At 48.7% G+C, this 15,900-nt stretch overlaps 2 protein-coding genes across 4 annotated transcripts; one reads left to right on the top strand and one right to left on the bottom strand.

Annotated features, from left to right (window-relative positions):
- Window positions 1–17: 17 nt before the first annotated feature.
- Window positions 18–10,844, bottom strand: LOC132247417 (uncharacterized). Of its 3 annotated transcripts, none has more exons than XR_009458713.1 (2): window positions 8,050–8,411; window positions 18–1,985 (listed from the first exon to the last, which is right to left on the bottom strand). XR_009458713.1 is itself a non-coding variant. In XM_059720200.1 (2 exons), the coding sequence occupies exon 2, from the start codon at window positions 1,218–1,220 to the stop codon at window positions 423–425; it is 798 nt and encodes a 265-aa protein (XP_059576183.1). In that variant the 5' UTR covers window positions 1,221–1,985; window positions 10,771–10,844; the 3' UTR covers window positions 18–422. The 3 variants fall into 3 exon arrangements, 1 of the variants encoding a protein (XP_059576183.1); XR_009458712.1 differs by lacking the exon at window positions 8,050–8,411 and adding an exon at window positions 7,311–8,039; XM_059720200.1 differs by lacking the exon at window positions 8,050–8,411 and adding an exon at window positions 10,771–10,844.
- On the top strand, window positions 8,433–15,886 carry LOC132243217 (THUMP domain-containing protein 1-like). The gene is made up of 4 exons (XM_006273704.4): window positions 8,433–8,683; window positions 11,860–12,028; window positions 12,665–12,913; window positions 14,176–15,886. Exons 1-4 carry the CDS (start codon window positions 8,477–8,479, stop codon window positions 14,487–14,489), a joined length of 939 nt encoding a protein of 312 aa, XP_006273766.1. The 5' UTR covers window positions 8,433–8,476; the 3' UTR covers window positions 14,490–15,886.
- The last annotated feature ends 14 nt before the right edge of the window (window positions 15,887–15,900 follow it).

The following is a 15,900-nucleotide window of genomic DNA, read 5'->3' as shown; positions in this document are numbered from 1 at the left end:
TAGGAGCTCAGCTGCAGAGAGACAGAACGGTCAATACTAAGGCACAATTGGATCCAAGCCTCTGTAAACAGAATGAGATTGCAACATGTATAAATATATTTGAGTTCGCTTTCATCTAGCTAGCTTGGGCAAACATTGTCCTAAAGCCGTGATGGTAAGATACCTGTTTCCCTCCGATGAACCCTCAGCCCCTAAACAGTAGTACCAAAGGCAGCAAAGAGTTATGATGAACATGTCAGCAAAATGCTTGGAGCTGTTGCTATTGAGTGAAAATAAAACTGTCACATGTAGAACGTAGATTTCTGCCAGTAGGATCCTAAATTCTGTGCTGAGGGTTCATAGAATCATAGAAGTTGGGTCGGAAGGGACCTTGTAGATCTTCAAGTCTGCCCCCCCCTGCCTGGGCGGGAAGAAAACTGGGCTCAAATGACCCCAGCCAGGTAGGCATCGAGTCGCTTCTTAAAGACCACCAGGGTAGGAGCCAGCACCACTTCCCTTGGAAGTTGGTTCCAGATCCTATTTGCCCTAACTGTGAAGTAGTTCTTACGGATGTCTAATCTAAACCTACTCTCCAACAACTTGTGGCCGTTATTCCTTGTTATCCTGGGGGGCGCTAGGGGAAACAAGGTCTCCCTCAAACTCTTCTGGTCCCCCCTAGTGAGTTTATAAACGGTCACCAGGTCCCCCCTCAGCCTTCTCTTGTGAAGGCTGAACAGATTCAGGTCCCATAGCCTCTCATTATAGGGTCTGCCCTGCTGTCCCTGGATCATGTGGGTGGCCCTCCTCTGGACCCTCTCAATGTTGTCCACATCCCTCTTGAAGTGGGGTGCCCAGAACTGGACACAGTACTCCAGCTGCGGGCTGACCAGTGTCGCGTAGAGGGGGAGGATCACCTCCTTGGCCCTACTTGAGATGCACCTGTGGATGCACGATAAGGTCCGGTTAGCCCTGCCGACCGTGACCTCATATTGTTGGCCCATGTTCATCTTGGAGTCAATGATGACTTCAAGATCCCTTTCTGCCTCCGTGCTCTCAACAAGGGAATTTCCCATCTTATAAGTGTGCTGCTGGTTACTCCTGCCCAAGTGCAGCACCCTGCACTTGTCAGTATTGAAATGCATCTTGTTTTTGTTAGCCCACCCCTGCACCCTATCCAGGTCTTTCTGCAGTCTTTCCCCTCCCTGCTGACATGCCCACTTCACCCCATATTTTGCTATCATCAGGAAATTTGAACAGGTTGATTTTCACCCCGTCATCCAAATCGCTGATAAAGAAATTGAACAGTGTGGGCCTAAGACCCGAGCCCTGGGGGACTCCGCTGCCCACTTCCCCCCAGGTCAAATATGACCTGTCCACCAACACCCTCCGAGTATGACCCTTCAGCCAATTTGCAACCCATCTGACTGTGTAGGCATCGATGCCACAGTCGCCTAGTTTTTTAATGAGGATGGGGTGGTTGACAGTGTCAAAGGCCTTGCTGAAGTCCAGAAAGACTACATCCACGGCGACACCTGCATCCAATGCTCTTGTGACCTGATCGTAAAAGGCAGTCAGGTTGGTCTGACATGACCTGCCCCTAATGAAACCGTGCTGGTTGCCCTTGAGCATCATCCCCGATGCTGGCCCATCACAGATCTGCTCCTTGATGATCTTCTCAGAGTTTCCCCAGGATTGAGGTAAGACTGACGGACCTATAGTTGCCCGGGTCCTCCCTCCTCCCTTTTTTAAAGATGGGGACCGCATTGGCTATCTTCCAATCATCTGGCACCTGGCCCAAGCACCACGAGCGCTCGTAAAGCCATGCCAAGGGCCCTGCAATAACCCCTGCTAGCTTCCTCAACACCCTGGAGTGCAGAGCATCTGGACCTGCTGATTTGAACACGTCCAGCCCCTCCAGTAGCACTCTAACCCGGTCCTCCTCAACCTTAGGTCTGGAGGCGTTCCCCTCAAGTCCATCTTGAATCACGGTGGGGGAGTCCCGATCCCTGCACAAGAAAACAGAGGTGGAGAATTTGTTAAAGAGGTCTGCTTTCTCCTCTGGCGCAACCACCAGATTGCCCAGCGTATCTTGCAGGGGCCCCACATTTCCCGGCGCCTTCTTCATCCTCCCTATATATTTGAAAAAGGACTTTTTATTATCTTTGATCTTGGACGCTAGTCCTAGCTCTGTGTCTGCCTTAGATTTCCTAACAGCCCCCTACAGGCCCGAGCAGTGGAGGTATACTCTTCTTTGGAGATCGCCCCCCCTTCCACTGGGTGTACGCCGCCTTTTTGGCAACCAGGCATTCCCGGATGTCCTCGGTGAGCCAGGGAGGCTTTTGGGCACTCTTGCCCTCCTTGCTTCTTGTTGGCATTGTCACCCCTTGGGCCCTGAGTATCGTCTCCTTAAGGAATGACCACTCATCTTGGGCACTGAGTTCCCCTGCCCTCGAGAACCCCAGCGCCTCTCCCACCAATCTCCTCAACTCCTTGAAGTTGGCCCTCTTGAAGTCTAGGGCTACTGCCTTGCTGCAGGCCCTTGTCACCACGCGCTGGATGATGAATTCCAGCAAGCAATGATCGCTATCACGCAGGTGGTCAAGGACCTGGAGCCCCCTTACCAGGTCATCGCCTGTGGCCAGGACCAGGTCCAACAGGGCATTTCCTCTGGTGGGACTGTGCACCTCCTGGGTTAAGTGGAGGTCCTGTATCTTAGCCAAGAACCTCCTGGAATGGTCCGACCTGGCTGACTGCTCCTCCCAGCAGATGTCCGGGTAATTTAGATCACCCATGACAACTACATCTCTTGCCTTAAGTGCCTCTGCAAGCTGGCCTGAAAATTCCTGGTCCAGCTCCTCCCCTTGGTAGGGGGGTCTGTAGTAGACCCCCACCATTAAATCCCTCTCCCCACAACCCCCTTGTATCTTGACCCAGGGCACTTCAGCTTGCTCTTCCTCCGACCCCATTTTGCTGGCAGAGGATGTGTATTGCTCTTTGACACAGAGCGCCACACCCCCTCCCTTCCTTCCTTCTCTATCCCGCCTGTAGAGCCTATAGCCCCTAATGCTCACTGCCCAGTCGTGGATTGAATCCCACCACATTTCTGTAATCCCTGCTATGTCTGGGTTTGAACTGGCTATTCTGAGGGTGAGTTCCTCCTGTTCGTTCCCCATACTCTGAGCATTGGTATACAGGCATTTAAGGACTTGCATAGCTGCGCGTGCCACCCCTCGATTAGGAAGACTATCTGGACCCCTGTTTCTTACCTGGGCACTCCTTGTGTGCGTCACCTGTCTTGCTCGGGTGGTGTCTCCACGTCTTTCTGCGGCCCCCTTGAGGAGGTTGAGATTAGCTTTCTCCTGGGTGTCAGTTGTCAGCTGCCCCATTTGGACCCTTGCTGAACCAAATGGGGCAGCGGACAACCAACACACAGGAGAAAGCTAATCTTCTCAACCATTACTTTGCGTCGGTTTTCCACCAGCCCAAGGGGATCATCCTGCCTGACAGGACCAGGACTACCAGGATAAGGGCGATCATATGCCTACAATTAACGAAGAACTTGTGAGGGAACAGCTTGAGAGACTAGACATCCACAAGTCAGCTAGCCCAGACAGAATGAACCCAAGAGTACTAAAAGAGTTGGCTGACATCCTAGCACGACCAATGGCAAGGAGATCTGAGAACTTGTGGCGCTCGGGAGAGGTGCCTGAAGATCGGAAGAGGGCCAGTGTGGTGCCAATCTTTGAGAATGGAAGGAAGGACGATACAGGCAACTACAGGCCAATCATTTTGACCTCAATCCCTGGAAAGATCTTGGAAAAAATGATCAAAGTAACCATCAACAACAGGCTAATGGAAGGCAACATTTTGAGAGATAGCCAACATGGCTTTGTTGCGGGTAGGTTTTGCCTGACCAACCTCATTTCCTTCTATGACCAGCTGATGCATCACCCAGAAAAAGGAGAAGAGGTTGATGCCATATAGACCTTACGATGACAGGCTGAGAGCTATGGGGCTCTTTAGCCTGGAAAAGCGCAGGTTCAGGGGTGATCTGATGGCCACCTATAAGTTTATCAGGGGTGACCATCAGGATCTGGGGGAACGTTTGTTCACCAGAGCGCCCCAAGGGATGATAAGGTCGAACGATTATAAACTCCTGCAAGACCGTTTCAGGCTGGATGTAAGGAAGAATTTCTTTACTGTCCGAGCCCCCAAGGTCTGGAATAGCCTGCCACCAGAGGTGATTCAAGCACCTACATTGAACACCTTCAAGAGTAAATTGGATGCTTATCTTGCTGGGATCTTATGACCCCAGCTGACTTCCTGCCCTTCGGGTGGGGGGCTGGACTCGATGATTTTCCGAGGTCCCTTCCAGCCCCAATGTCTATGAAATCTATGAAATATATTTAGATTTCAAAAAAGCCTTTGACTTGGTCTCCCATGAAGTCCTCATGGTTATACTGGGGAACTGCGGCGTCAACAACCTCACAGTCCAATGGCTTGGAAACTGGCTCTGTGGTCGGACCCAGAGAGTAATGGTCGATGGAACCGTGTTGACATGGCGCACGGTGACCAGGGGCGTCCCCCAGGGCTCCATACTTGGACCAGTACTCTTTAACATATTTATAAACAACCTGGATTCAGGTGTCAGAAGTGGACTGGCTAAACTGGCTGATGACACCAAACTATGGGGAAATGTGGTCACAGTACGGGATAGGCTGGTGATTCAGGCTGACCTGGACAGGGTTGCAAGGTGGACGAATCAAAACCTGATGGCATTCAACACAGAAATGCAAGGTGCTCCATTTTGGGGGAAAAAAAATCCACATCATACTTACAGGCTCGGCAGTGCTATACTCACTAGCACCACAACTGAAAGAAGCTTGGGGGTCATGACTGACCACAAGATGAACATGAGCCACCAATGCCATGCCGCAGCCAGCAAAGCAAATAAAACTCTGGCTTGCATCTACTGATGCGTCTCAAGCGAGACCCAAGAAGTCATCCTCCCCCTTTACCCAGCCTTGGTGGACCCATCCAATTTTGGACTCTGCACTTTAGGAAGGATGCAGAGAAGCTTGAAAGAGTCCAGAGGAAAGCCACGTGCATGACTAGAGGTCAAGAGAACAGGCCTCATGAGGAGACACTGAAGGACATGGGACTCTTCAGCCTGGAAAAGAGAAGGCTCAAGGGGAACTTGGTGGCAGCCTATAAGTATATAAGGGGTGTGCACTAGGAACTGGGAGAACATCTGTTCATCAGGGCATCTCAAGGGAAGACAAGGTCTAATGGTCACAAACTGCTGGAAGACCGTTTTAGACTGGACATAAGGAAAAACTTCTTTACCGTCCGAGTCTCCAGAGTCTGGAATAGACTCCCCCAGAAGTAGTGAAAGCACCTATTCTGGATACGTTCAAGAAATGCTTGGATGCTTATCTTGCTGAGGTGATCTGACCCCAGCTGACTTCCTGGCCCTTAAGCAGGGGGCTGGACCCAATGATCTCACAAGATCCCTTCCAGCCCTAATGTCTATGAATCACAGAAGCCTGGGAAAGCTGAACCACCTTAGTGATAAACACACAACAGTGGAAAGAAACTACTTTAAAGAGGACCCAGCCAACAAAAGGAGATGCTCTCTCCCTCATGATCAGCAAAACTTGCAACAGCATTGGACCAGTGAGATTTTTTTTGATGAGTGACATCACAGCAAGATCCCTCCACAACAAAGGAATCCCCAAACAAAAGACTAAACTGTCCCAAAGGAGGCATAAAAGTTAATAGAAAATGACAGCAAAACTGTTTTTTGACAAAATGGTGGGAAAATATGCCAAGAATCCTCAGATGAGTAATTTTTATGGTTCACGGAGAAAACTAGTCTCTCTGACAAACTAATCTCTCTAATTGCTTCTGTATTGTATTCTTTTTGATGAGGCATAATACTGCTTTCTGTACTACTTGTTGTAGTAGTAGAAAGACGAGCAATGAACAACCAAAGACTCAACAGACTCCTGACTAATTCTGTCTGACCCTAGGAAAAGGTCATGGCAAGCCTGTTTGCTTTTAATGGAAGGAACTCTACACAGTCATAGTATATTACTACTCCGGTTCCTGGGAGGTTGATTACTTGGAGGACATTCAGATAAGCAATGTGATCAGGTACCTTTCTAAAAGTCTGACACGCCTGACACACTATGCTCAGATAGCACCTCCTCCCCCCAAGTATTGCAACCAAATGCCGAGTGTTTAGCACTAAATCTTTCTCTGGGTGCCCACAATACAATCTGTGAGGACAGAGAAGAGATTCATGATCCAAATGCAGAACAGACAGCAAGAGATCCACATTGGCATTTGTGGACCATTGCAACACATCTTCCCAGGGAATAGACCAGTCAGGAAACCAAGACTCAGCTTCCCGTTGAAAAAGGTATTTTGCTGCCACCCGGCAGGGGAATAACGGGCAGGAGGCAGAAGCAGTTAAGGAAGCACCAGACAAAAGTTGTCCAAGCTTCGTCCACCTGATGAAGAGGGAGAAGAATGTCTTTGTATCCAGGCTAACTTAGTGAGTAGGGCTTTCAACTACCAGTGGGTTCAATGGGGGGTGGAGACAAAAACCTAGAGATACAAGCCAGGTGACATAGATACAAATAAATCAAGCAAGAGAAGGCAGTAGGGGAAGCCCTAACAATGTTCTCAGAGAGTAGATAGGGCAATCAGTTAGTTAGCTATAATGTTTAGGTGCTGATGTAAGAAGCATGGGGAATAAACAGGAAGAACTGGCAGTCCTGCTACTGTCATGAAATGATGATGCAATTGAAAAAAAAAAAGCCTTGGTGGAATAGTTCACAGTAGGGCTGTGCGAAGCTTTGGTTGGCGATTTGATTTGGAGGAGATTTGGCCTGATTCGGTGGCCAAATCTCCAAATCCAAATCAAATCAGGGGACCAATCGAAAGGTCTGAATCGATTCAAAGATTTCCAAATCTTCGGAAAAGATTCAGAGAGCTTTGATAATTTGGGCAGTCCCCAGTGACTCAGAACTGGTAAGTACTAGGGGCTGGGGGAGGGGACCACGGGGGGACCCCTGCCAACTTCCCCGACCCCCCTCATCCCCTGACCACTCCCCCAGCTCCCCTCATGGCTGCCTCAGCTCTCGGTACTTAAAAAAAAAAAAAGGCCCGGATCACCCCCTGCCCGGCAGACCTAGTGAGCATGGGGAGCTCTGCCACGAGCCCCCCAACCCCTCCCTCACTCCCCTAGCCCCGCCATGGCTGCCCCGCCCAGTCCAGCTCCGGCCCTTTAAGAAAAAAAAGCCAAGAAAACCCCCTGAACTCACCACTCCTGCAGCAGCATCTGGGCTTTGGGGGCTCATGCAGAGCCCCTCATGTGGCGTGGGGCTGCGTGGGGCTACGGGGGGCAGCAGGGATCACCTCCCACCGGCAGGAGCAGTGAGGCCCGGGTTTTTTTCTGTTTTTTTCTTCTTAAAGGGCCGGAGCTGGCACAGAAGGGGCACCCGTGGGGGGGCTGGGGGAGTGAGAGGGGGAGTCCTGGGGCTTGTGGAGAGCCCCCCATGCAGTGTGGGGCAGTGAGGGGTAGCAGGGATTGCCCCCCCACCCAGCAGCTGCTGCTGAGTCAGGGCTTTTTCCCCCCCCAGCAAGTGCCGGGAGCTGGGGCATTCAATACCCGGCTGGGAGAGCAGGCAGGGGCTGGGCCTGGCCGATTCAGGCCCATCTCCGAGTCAGATTCGGCCAAATCGAATCTGGACAGTAATTCGAATCACCAAATCAAATCACTGTCCCCGTACGGGCCCGTATGGCAAGTATGAGCCAACAGCGCACTCTTGTTGCAAAAAAGGCAGCAGCGGACCAGGCTGCGCGAAGGCAGACCCGGCTGCACTGACAGCAGTGGCACTTGCAAGGCGAGCGGAGCGATTCTTCTGCTCTAGTTGGCACCACGAGGCCTCGCCTGGAGGACCGCGCCCAGCTTCGGGCCCTGCTCTTTCTGAACGATGGCGCTAAACCGGACTTCAGCAAACGGGGAGGGAAATAGTGAGAGGGGCAGGAAACACGACTTACAGGGCAAGGCGGGAAGAGCTGGCATTACACAGTCTGGACAAGAGAAGGCTGAGGGGGAATGTCACGAGTTCTTCAGATCCCTGCGGTGTTAGGCAGAGGGGGCGACACACGAGCCTCGGAGGTGCCGGAGGAAGGCAGGGCAGGGCAGGGCAGGGCGCGTCTGGGAGAGGCTCTGCACCGCGAGAGGGCGGGCGCTGTTAAAAGCAGCGGGCTGCGACAGCTGCAAGAGCCGCGTTAGGCGGCAGCGCCTCAGGTTGCCCCGCGCGATGTGGGCGGAGCTTGTGACGCAACTGAGCGGCTCTGGTGTAGACGTGCTTCTGCGGCCGCAGCGCGCGTCTCCTCGGGCGCTAGGACCCAGCGCAGTCCCGCCGCTGCAGCGTCATCGCGCCGCGCCGCGGCAGCACGTGGCAGGGCTGGCGGGGGCACCATGGCGGCCCCGGATAGGAAGCGGCGGCACAAGGCGCAGTACGTGCAGGGCCCGGCGGTGAAGCGGGGCCGCGCCGGGGCGCCGCGGCAGCTGGAGCCGGGCATGCAGGGCATCCTCATCACGTGCAACATGAACGAGCGCAAGTGCGTGGGGGAGGCCTACAGCCTGCTGGGCGAGTACGGCGAGCAGCTGTACGGGCCCGAGAAGGTGCGTGCCCCGGGCAGTGCGGCCCGGCTCCTCCTCCCCTCCCTCTCCCCGCGCTTGAAGCCGGAGCCCGCCCGGCCCCCCCTCCTCGCGTTTCGTGCCGCCCCTTCAGAGCCCTAGGGGCCCCGGGCCGAGAATCGGCGCCTTAGGGCTTGAGCGCGGTGCTGGAGGTTGCACCTTCTGCACTGACCACACCAGACGCACGGTCGGCCCATCAGAGCTGCCACCTACTGGGTCCCGCCATAGCTGCACCTCGCCTCCGCCGCGTTGGGACGAGCCCTGCCCGGCTCCCCGGCCCTGAGCGGGGCGTGGGAAGCATTTCAGAGGTTCACTTTCTCCAGTGTTAATGTAACTGCTGCCGTAAAGGTCCTAGTAGCAGCCTAAATTTAGTTTTTGGGACCTGCGTGCTACCCATAGCCATATCCTTGGTACCCACTGGACTGCGACCACTGGCTCCTCCCCAGCAACTTAAAAACACATCCCATGAGGACTGCTACTTCTGTGCCTAGGTGCAAGGTCTCTCAGATGTCACGGACCCAGCTGTCCGTGTGCCTAATAATTGAATCGCGCGCTACAGTCAATTGCCTCCTCCTATCCTGTGGAGCTCCCTCCCTTGGAGGAGTATCCTTGGCACAGGAGGATGCAGTAACATTGGCTGGAAGGGGGTCCCATCAAAGGGGTAGTTTCTAGAGGTGCACCAATACCTCTCTCTGTCTGTGTCAGATTGAAAAATTGACATTATCGGCAGTCAGCTTTTTTTTTTGGCTGATGTGGCTGATAATGTCACCGATAAGTGCATGTGTGGGCACAGCTGCAGCATGCCTGGGGCCAGGAGTGCAGCCTGGCAGCTTGGAAAGTAGTGTGTGGCAGGTAAGTCTGTTGGGAGGGGCAGAGTGGGGTATGGGAGCTGCAGGCAGCTCATGGAGGGGCAGGGGGCAGCTCATGCTGCTGTGTGCACCCTTGGGGAGGCATGGAGGGCACGTGCTCCCTGGATTTGTGTGCGGGGCAGAGGTGGGTGGGCTGCCGCTGTGAGCCAGGGGCAGTTCCAGGCTCTTCCTGGTGGAGGGGGCTGGGCCGGAGCTTTGCTTGGGGCAATTGGTAGCAGCACTGGGGCACCCAAAAATATAGCCACCCAAAAATTTGCTGTAGATTCCTCAAAGCTCCCCTCCCAGTGCCGCTGCTGCCCGAGGGCCTTGGCACAGCCCCAGTCCAGTGCTTCCTTGGGGAAGAGCCTGGCACCGCCTCCGTCCACAGCCTGCCCTCGCCCTGCATGCAGATTCTAGGGGCACATGCCCCCCATGACTTCCATGCTCCCCAGACGAGCTGCTTGTGGCTCCATCCCATAGCCCGACCCTCCCTGGCTGGGAAGCGCTTGCCCCACTCTCTCCCTCACTGTGGAGTCCTCAATCTGCTGACCACCCTCCCTTCCCCCAGTTTACAGCCAGACGCTGCTATCCAAACTGCCAGGCTGCATATTGGCAGTCGGATTAGTATTGGCTAATATGGCTTGTTAATAATGGGCCATCAGTATTAGCCCAAAAAATCTTTATTGGTGCATCCTTAATAGTTTCTCTCCTTCCCAACTTGATGCCCTCCATCCCAAGGCTCTCATCCTCCTCAGCCTTGTGGGGCTGCTCTACAGTGTCCCTAAAAGCCTCATCTATGAACCTCTGTACCTCCTATAGCTGCACCACTTCTACCCCCCCAAACCCTGAGAGAACATACTTGCTCTCTGAGCCAGGCATTCCTTGAAGCAGGTCAACACATACAAAACCTGCCCCTAGGGCAGGTAATAACCATACATGCTGCACTCAGTGCAGTTAACTGGGTAGTCCCCACCCTGCTGCTTGTGCTTCTATCTGTAGATTTTTTTTTAAAGTGTTAAAACCTCAGTTTCCTCTTAAGATGGTTTTGATTTATTGGTTCCCTTTCACTAGAAACTTTCAACTTATGGATTGACTTCCTGTTTAGCCTTACCCTAATTACATCCGCTAATTAAAGAAAGATTTAAATATTGATCTAACTGCTGTGTTTCAGCTACTTCCATTATATATCTAGGTTAATTACTCTTAATTTAAGAAAGAACTTACCTTAAAGGCTCCCCCTTCAAAGATGGGGGCTGCAAACTGCCTTGTTTGCTTTACCTGTCTTGGGCTCTGGTTTCCTTTTATGCTCTGGCAGGCCTGGACTGGCTCCACCCCATTGTTATGGCTTTTGTCAGACAGGGGCAGCAATCACTCAGCTAGCAGCACTCGCAAACTGCTCAGGGCCTAAAAAAAACCAGCCAAATGTTTACCAAACCTCACACACAGACAGACCAAGCTCACTTACCTTCCAGAAGCAGGATCTGGTGTCTGACTTGTCATCCCTTCTTCCTCCTGCTCCCAACAGACTATATATAGTACTTGCTTCATCTGATGTAGTGAGCTTCAACTGTCTTATCTACTTTGGTTAGTCTGTAAGGTACAAATCTACCCTGCCTTCTGCTTGACTGTGGACTAACATAGCTACCTGCATCTCTAGCTATAGATAATTCAGGCATCTTTCCAGCCTAAAAGATCTATTTTAAGCAACCAGGGCATGGTGGGGCATGCCAGAAAAAGTTTGCTAATATTGTAGGGTGAGATCATTGAATAGACTATCTAAATAACTGCTTGCATGCTAAACTACCCCTGGAAAAGCCCTTTCTACTGGTTTTTTACAGTATTTTTAAACAGTTGTTGCCTTCAGTTGGGTTCAGTAATTCTTCATAATGGGCTCCCTGCTCTCTTGGCTGTTCTGGGGTTTGAAAGTTCTGCCCTCCTTCCATTTTGTACATTAACACTGGTGAAAGTCTCTCCTCTTAATCATACCTGTGTGCATTGCATATTTGATAATTCATTGCTCCTTTGTTTAAATAAAATGCAACATGTGCCACTTGGACCAACTTGTGTCATTGCATACATGCTAATTTCCACAGAAAAAATGTCACGTCTTTGCCTTGATGCCTATAGTGCTTTCTTCTCAAATGATGCCATGGACTGCTTATTTCAACTACCTTCCTGTGCATCACTGCTCAGCTTGCTTTTTCAGGACTTGCTTCTTAATTGTTGCTGTGACCTTTATTTACTGAGCAGTAGATGTGATTTCTTAACAATTTAATGGCACTGAATTTAAGATGCTTTCTCTTATTCAAACAGTTCTCAGATCAAGATGACAAGCTGTCAGGAAGTGAAGAGGATGATGTTGAAGCTGCCTTAAAGAAAGAAATCGATCAGATTCGTACTTCAACAGAACAGAAGCTGAGACGATTCCAGTCAGTAGAGAGTGGAGCTAACAACGTGGTCTTTATTAGGACCCTGGGCATAGGTTTGTAGTGAAATAAGTACCATATAACTCTATAGGCACTCTAGACTTACTTAACAATAAGATATGGAGAGTGACTTCTCAAAGAAGAGGAGTATGCAGAATGTATATACATCTTTCCTCTGTCTTGCGTGCTTCCTCCTAGACCCTCTAGTGACCTCTAGTGCAAAATAACCTGAACCCTCTTCATACAAAAAGACAATTGCATCTTGCTTAATGTAAGGACATTGGAAAGAGTCATGTACAGGCAGACATAAAACCAAAGGTATAACCCTTTTTCCAGGTCTCCCAGCCTGATTGTTAAATGTGAACTAGAAAAAATATCTGTACACTAACAGTTCTACCCACAAGAACAAAGATCTGATCTTTTGGTCCTTAATTGGGCAGAACTCCTCTTCCCTGAATAAGGGCCTGTAGAAACAGGCTCCCAGTGCTGCATTTAGTGGGGATGCTGGGTACTCGTATATAACTATGGAAAAAGCTCATTCCCTTTTGGAAAGCTCTTCAGAGTTTACTAGATGTATAAAAATAAACTCCATCCTACAGACATCTTTGTACTTAGCAAGATTTAATGCTGTATTTCTCTTTCCTAAAGGAAATACCTATTTGCTTCTTATACTTGCTTGTCTTTCCTTGTAGAGCCTGAGAAGCTGGTGCATCATATATTAAAAGACATGCACACTACTAAAAAGAAGAAAACAAGAGTTATTCTGCGCATGCTGCCCATTTCTGGAACCTGCAAGGCTTTTTTGGAGGATATGAAAAAATACACGGAGACCTTTTTTGAGCCTTGGTTTAAAGCCCCTAATAAAGGGACTTTTCAGATTGTGTACAAAGCTCGTAATAATAGTCATATGAGTAGGGAAGAAGTAATCAAAGAACTGGCAGGTAGGTATTTCTTTCACATAACAGGCTTATAAGCACGTGTGCAAGCTACACAGGCCAAATCATTCCAGCAGGACAACTAGGCATAAGGGTTTTGTTTTAAAGGAAGGAAGGCCTTTTTCAAGCCCATTGCATTATTCAAAGTCTTTCCTTCCAGTTTTTTCTTAAGTGTTATGAACATAACTTGATGCTAAGGGTGTGGACACAGGAATGTTTGTACGGCTTTAAAAGAGTTGCTGCATTTGAATCATTCTCAGCCTGTTCACACACAACAGTTAGAGCTATCAGATGCTTCCTTTTTTAAACGTGCCCCTTTGAAAGGGTCTCCAAGCTGTCTTGTGTCCACACCCTTACACTCCTTCAACAGTTCATCTCCGTATCAAACCACCTCATCGTAACATGACAAAAACAACACAGTCCAATAAGGTAGTGAATGTACCATTTCTGTAAACTTTGCAGGTTTTTTGAAAATTCTTTTTTTGAATACTGAAGATCTTGTATCATTGTTGGGGATCTCAGGAATTCATGCCAGAAATATGTGGTGCAGCAGCTTCTTTAATCTTGGGGTTTCCTCTGCTTGCCTGCCCGTTTTCCTCCCTGCCACTGATTGGTGGAGGGGTCCTGTTGCTCACCATCCGCACCTGACGGTCAGGAGATGAAAACCGTAGTTGTGGTTTCAGACAGGGTCTCTCTGCTAGTCAGTGGCAGTGGTTTGCGTGGGGGAAAACTCCAGTATTAAAGAAGTGGCTGCACTATGCACATCTAGCGTGAATTCCAGAGATCCCTAATCCCTGTTTCCTCTGATTGTGACTTAAGGGGAGAACTATCAAATGAATTCAGAGCTATAGTGTTGCAGTATAGTAGTTTCTTCCTTACTAGGGAGGGTATAATCAAAGAGCCCTAATATTTTTCTGGTATTTTAAGCAGTCATGTCGACTGAAAATTCTTGACTGCAGCTGCCCAAAGTATGAATAAGGTCATCTTTTTACTTATCCTTTGTGGTGTAGTTGGTCTTCTGAAATGTTAGCACTCAAATACTTGCATTTCAAATCTCTTTGCAGAAACACCCTCTGCATAACTGATTCTTGTTCTGTCGTTACAAAGCAGGGTTTTCATTAAGTGGGTAATTATTAGAAAGGAGATGTACTGCTTCCCTATTTGATTTTTATCAGGCAGAATTAAAATTGCCCTAAAAGTCCTCGCATACATTGGAGCTTCTAACAGTAGAAAAAAAAACAACATTCCCTTTTTCTCCTATCTTGCAGGAATAGTGGGCAGCCTAAATCCAGAAAACAAAGTGGATCTTAATAACCCAGAGAATACCATTGTGGTAGAAATAATAAAAAATGTCTGTTGCTTGAGTGTGGTGAAAGACTATGTTCTGTTCAGAAAATACAACCTGCAAGAGGTGGTGAAGACCAACAAGGAGGAGGGGCAGCAAAACCTGTCAAGTGTCACAGAAGAGGAGAGCTCAAAAGAAATAAAATCAGCTGAGGACTCGAATGAATTGAAATCAGGAGACAGACTTCAAAGTGAAGAAGAGAGTAAGCGCAATGAGCATGACCTTCAGCAGGTGTAGGAAATGTCACAGGAAGGAAGGACACCTGTAAGAGACTGGCTTTGAGTTCTAAAATGGCCTTTTAAAGAGAAGCTATGGGATTTTTTTTAATTTTATTTGGAGTTTAGTTTTTAAAGTCAATGGGTAGTATGAGTTGATTTTTCATACACTATTGTGTAGTCACTAGTGGACCTTTGTGTTTCAACATGTCCAGTATCCAGGAGTGTGGTACTATTTTTTACTCAGTCTCTCGGCCTGGTTTGCCTCTGCTTTGCACCTTGTATGATTGCACACCTATGCAAAGCGTATGTAAAACATTCCTAATCTGATCTGATAACACTTACTGCCAACTTCCCATAGGTAAAAGTACGTAGGATACAAGGCAATATGGAATTGACCTTGCTAAGAAGCACTAGGTATGGGTGGGATTGAGAGTTTTGGAAAAAAAGATGGCTTGTTATAAAGAATATAAATGAAAATGTAGTGACTTAGTTTTGGCATCTCTGGACTTTTCATAGCATGTAAGCCCTCATTGTCTTGTAAAATAGAGAATGGGACTAAGCACACCCATTTTGCATGTTGGATAAGGAATGAAAACAGGCAGATGAGAGAACTTAGTATGTCAAAGTAGTTCAGTGTTGTGACCAAACCTAGAAAAAAATGCTTAAACTTCCTAGGACAAACATGCCTAATAGGGCTGTTGCATGGGATTTTTACCAAAAATCCCATGGTATGTCTCAAACAGTAATGTACACATTAGAGTTCCTGGATAAAACCACATATTGTACATATCTATTGAATCAGGACCCAGCAAGTAACTTAAAAAGAGCCTACTTCTGCTTTTATTCAAGATATGCAATTCCTGTTGTTTTTCTTTAATAGTCTCAGTTTGTTGGTTTTATTTTTTATTAGCTGCGCTACAGGTTTGAGTTTGAACCCCGTCAGAAACTGTAGGTTGTAAAATAAGTTCTTTGTGGTGTACACCATATAACAGAGAAAGGATCAGTTTACCTATTTGTATAGTTTTGGCTTTACAGAATTAATTTTGTTTCAGATTGAAACTAACATCTGTCCATGGGTTTTACCTCTTCCTATAGGCTTGGCAGTTTGTTACACTAGGTTTGCAGAAATCCAGGCTGATTTAAGTAAACCGATATAGTGCAGCTTTAGCTTCTCATAATGTATCAACAGCCGAAACAGCCTCTGGGTCACTAACAGAAAATGGCTTGTCCCAAGATAGCACTGCTTGGTCTTCATTCAGTGGAAAGGACATGGTGAAGTCTCAAAATGGGTTTTGTTTTATATTTCCCTGTGTTCTTAAAACAGTTACGGATGTTTGGAAATTAAAAAAAGAGACTCCTTCCCTGTTCCTGTCCTTTTATTCCTCCCCTCATTTATTAAAACCCTGTTTTATTGCCTTTCTCGATATCTT

This window comes from Alligator mississippiensis, unplaced genomic scaffold, assembly GCF_030867095.1.
Source record: "Alligator mississippiensis isolate rAllMis1 unplaced genomic scaffold, rAllMis1 scaffold_177, whole genome shotgun sequence".
NCBI lineage: Eukaryota > Metazoa > Chordata > Crocodylia > Alligatoridae > Alligator > Alligator mississippiensis.
Note: the sequence above shows the minus strand (reverse complement) of the source record. Positions and strands in the feature narration are given on the sequence as shown.

Coding starts and splice junctions, on each gene's coding strand:
- LOC132243217 (XM_006273704.4), top strand. CDS start 8,477: ATGGCGGCCCCGGATAGGAAGCGGCGGCACAAGGCGCAGTACGTGCAG. Junction 8,684..11,859: donor AGCTGTACGGGCCCGAGAAG/GTGCGTGCCCCG, acceptor TTATTCAAACAG/TTCTCAGATCAAGATGACAA. Junction 12,029..12,664: donor TATTAGGACCCTGGGCATAG/GTTTGTAGTGAA, acceptor CTTTCCTTGTAG/AGCCTGAGAAGCTGGTGCAT.
- LOC132247417 (XM_059720200.1), bottom strand. CDS start 1,220: ATGATAGCAAAATATGGGGTGAAGTGGGCATGTCAGCAGGGAGGGGAA.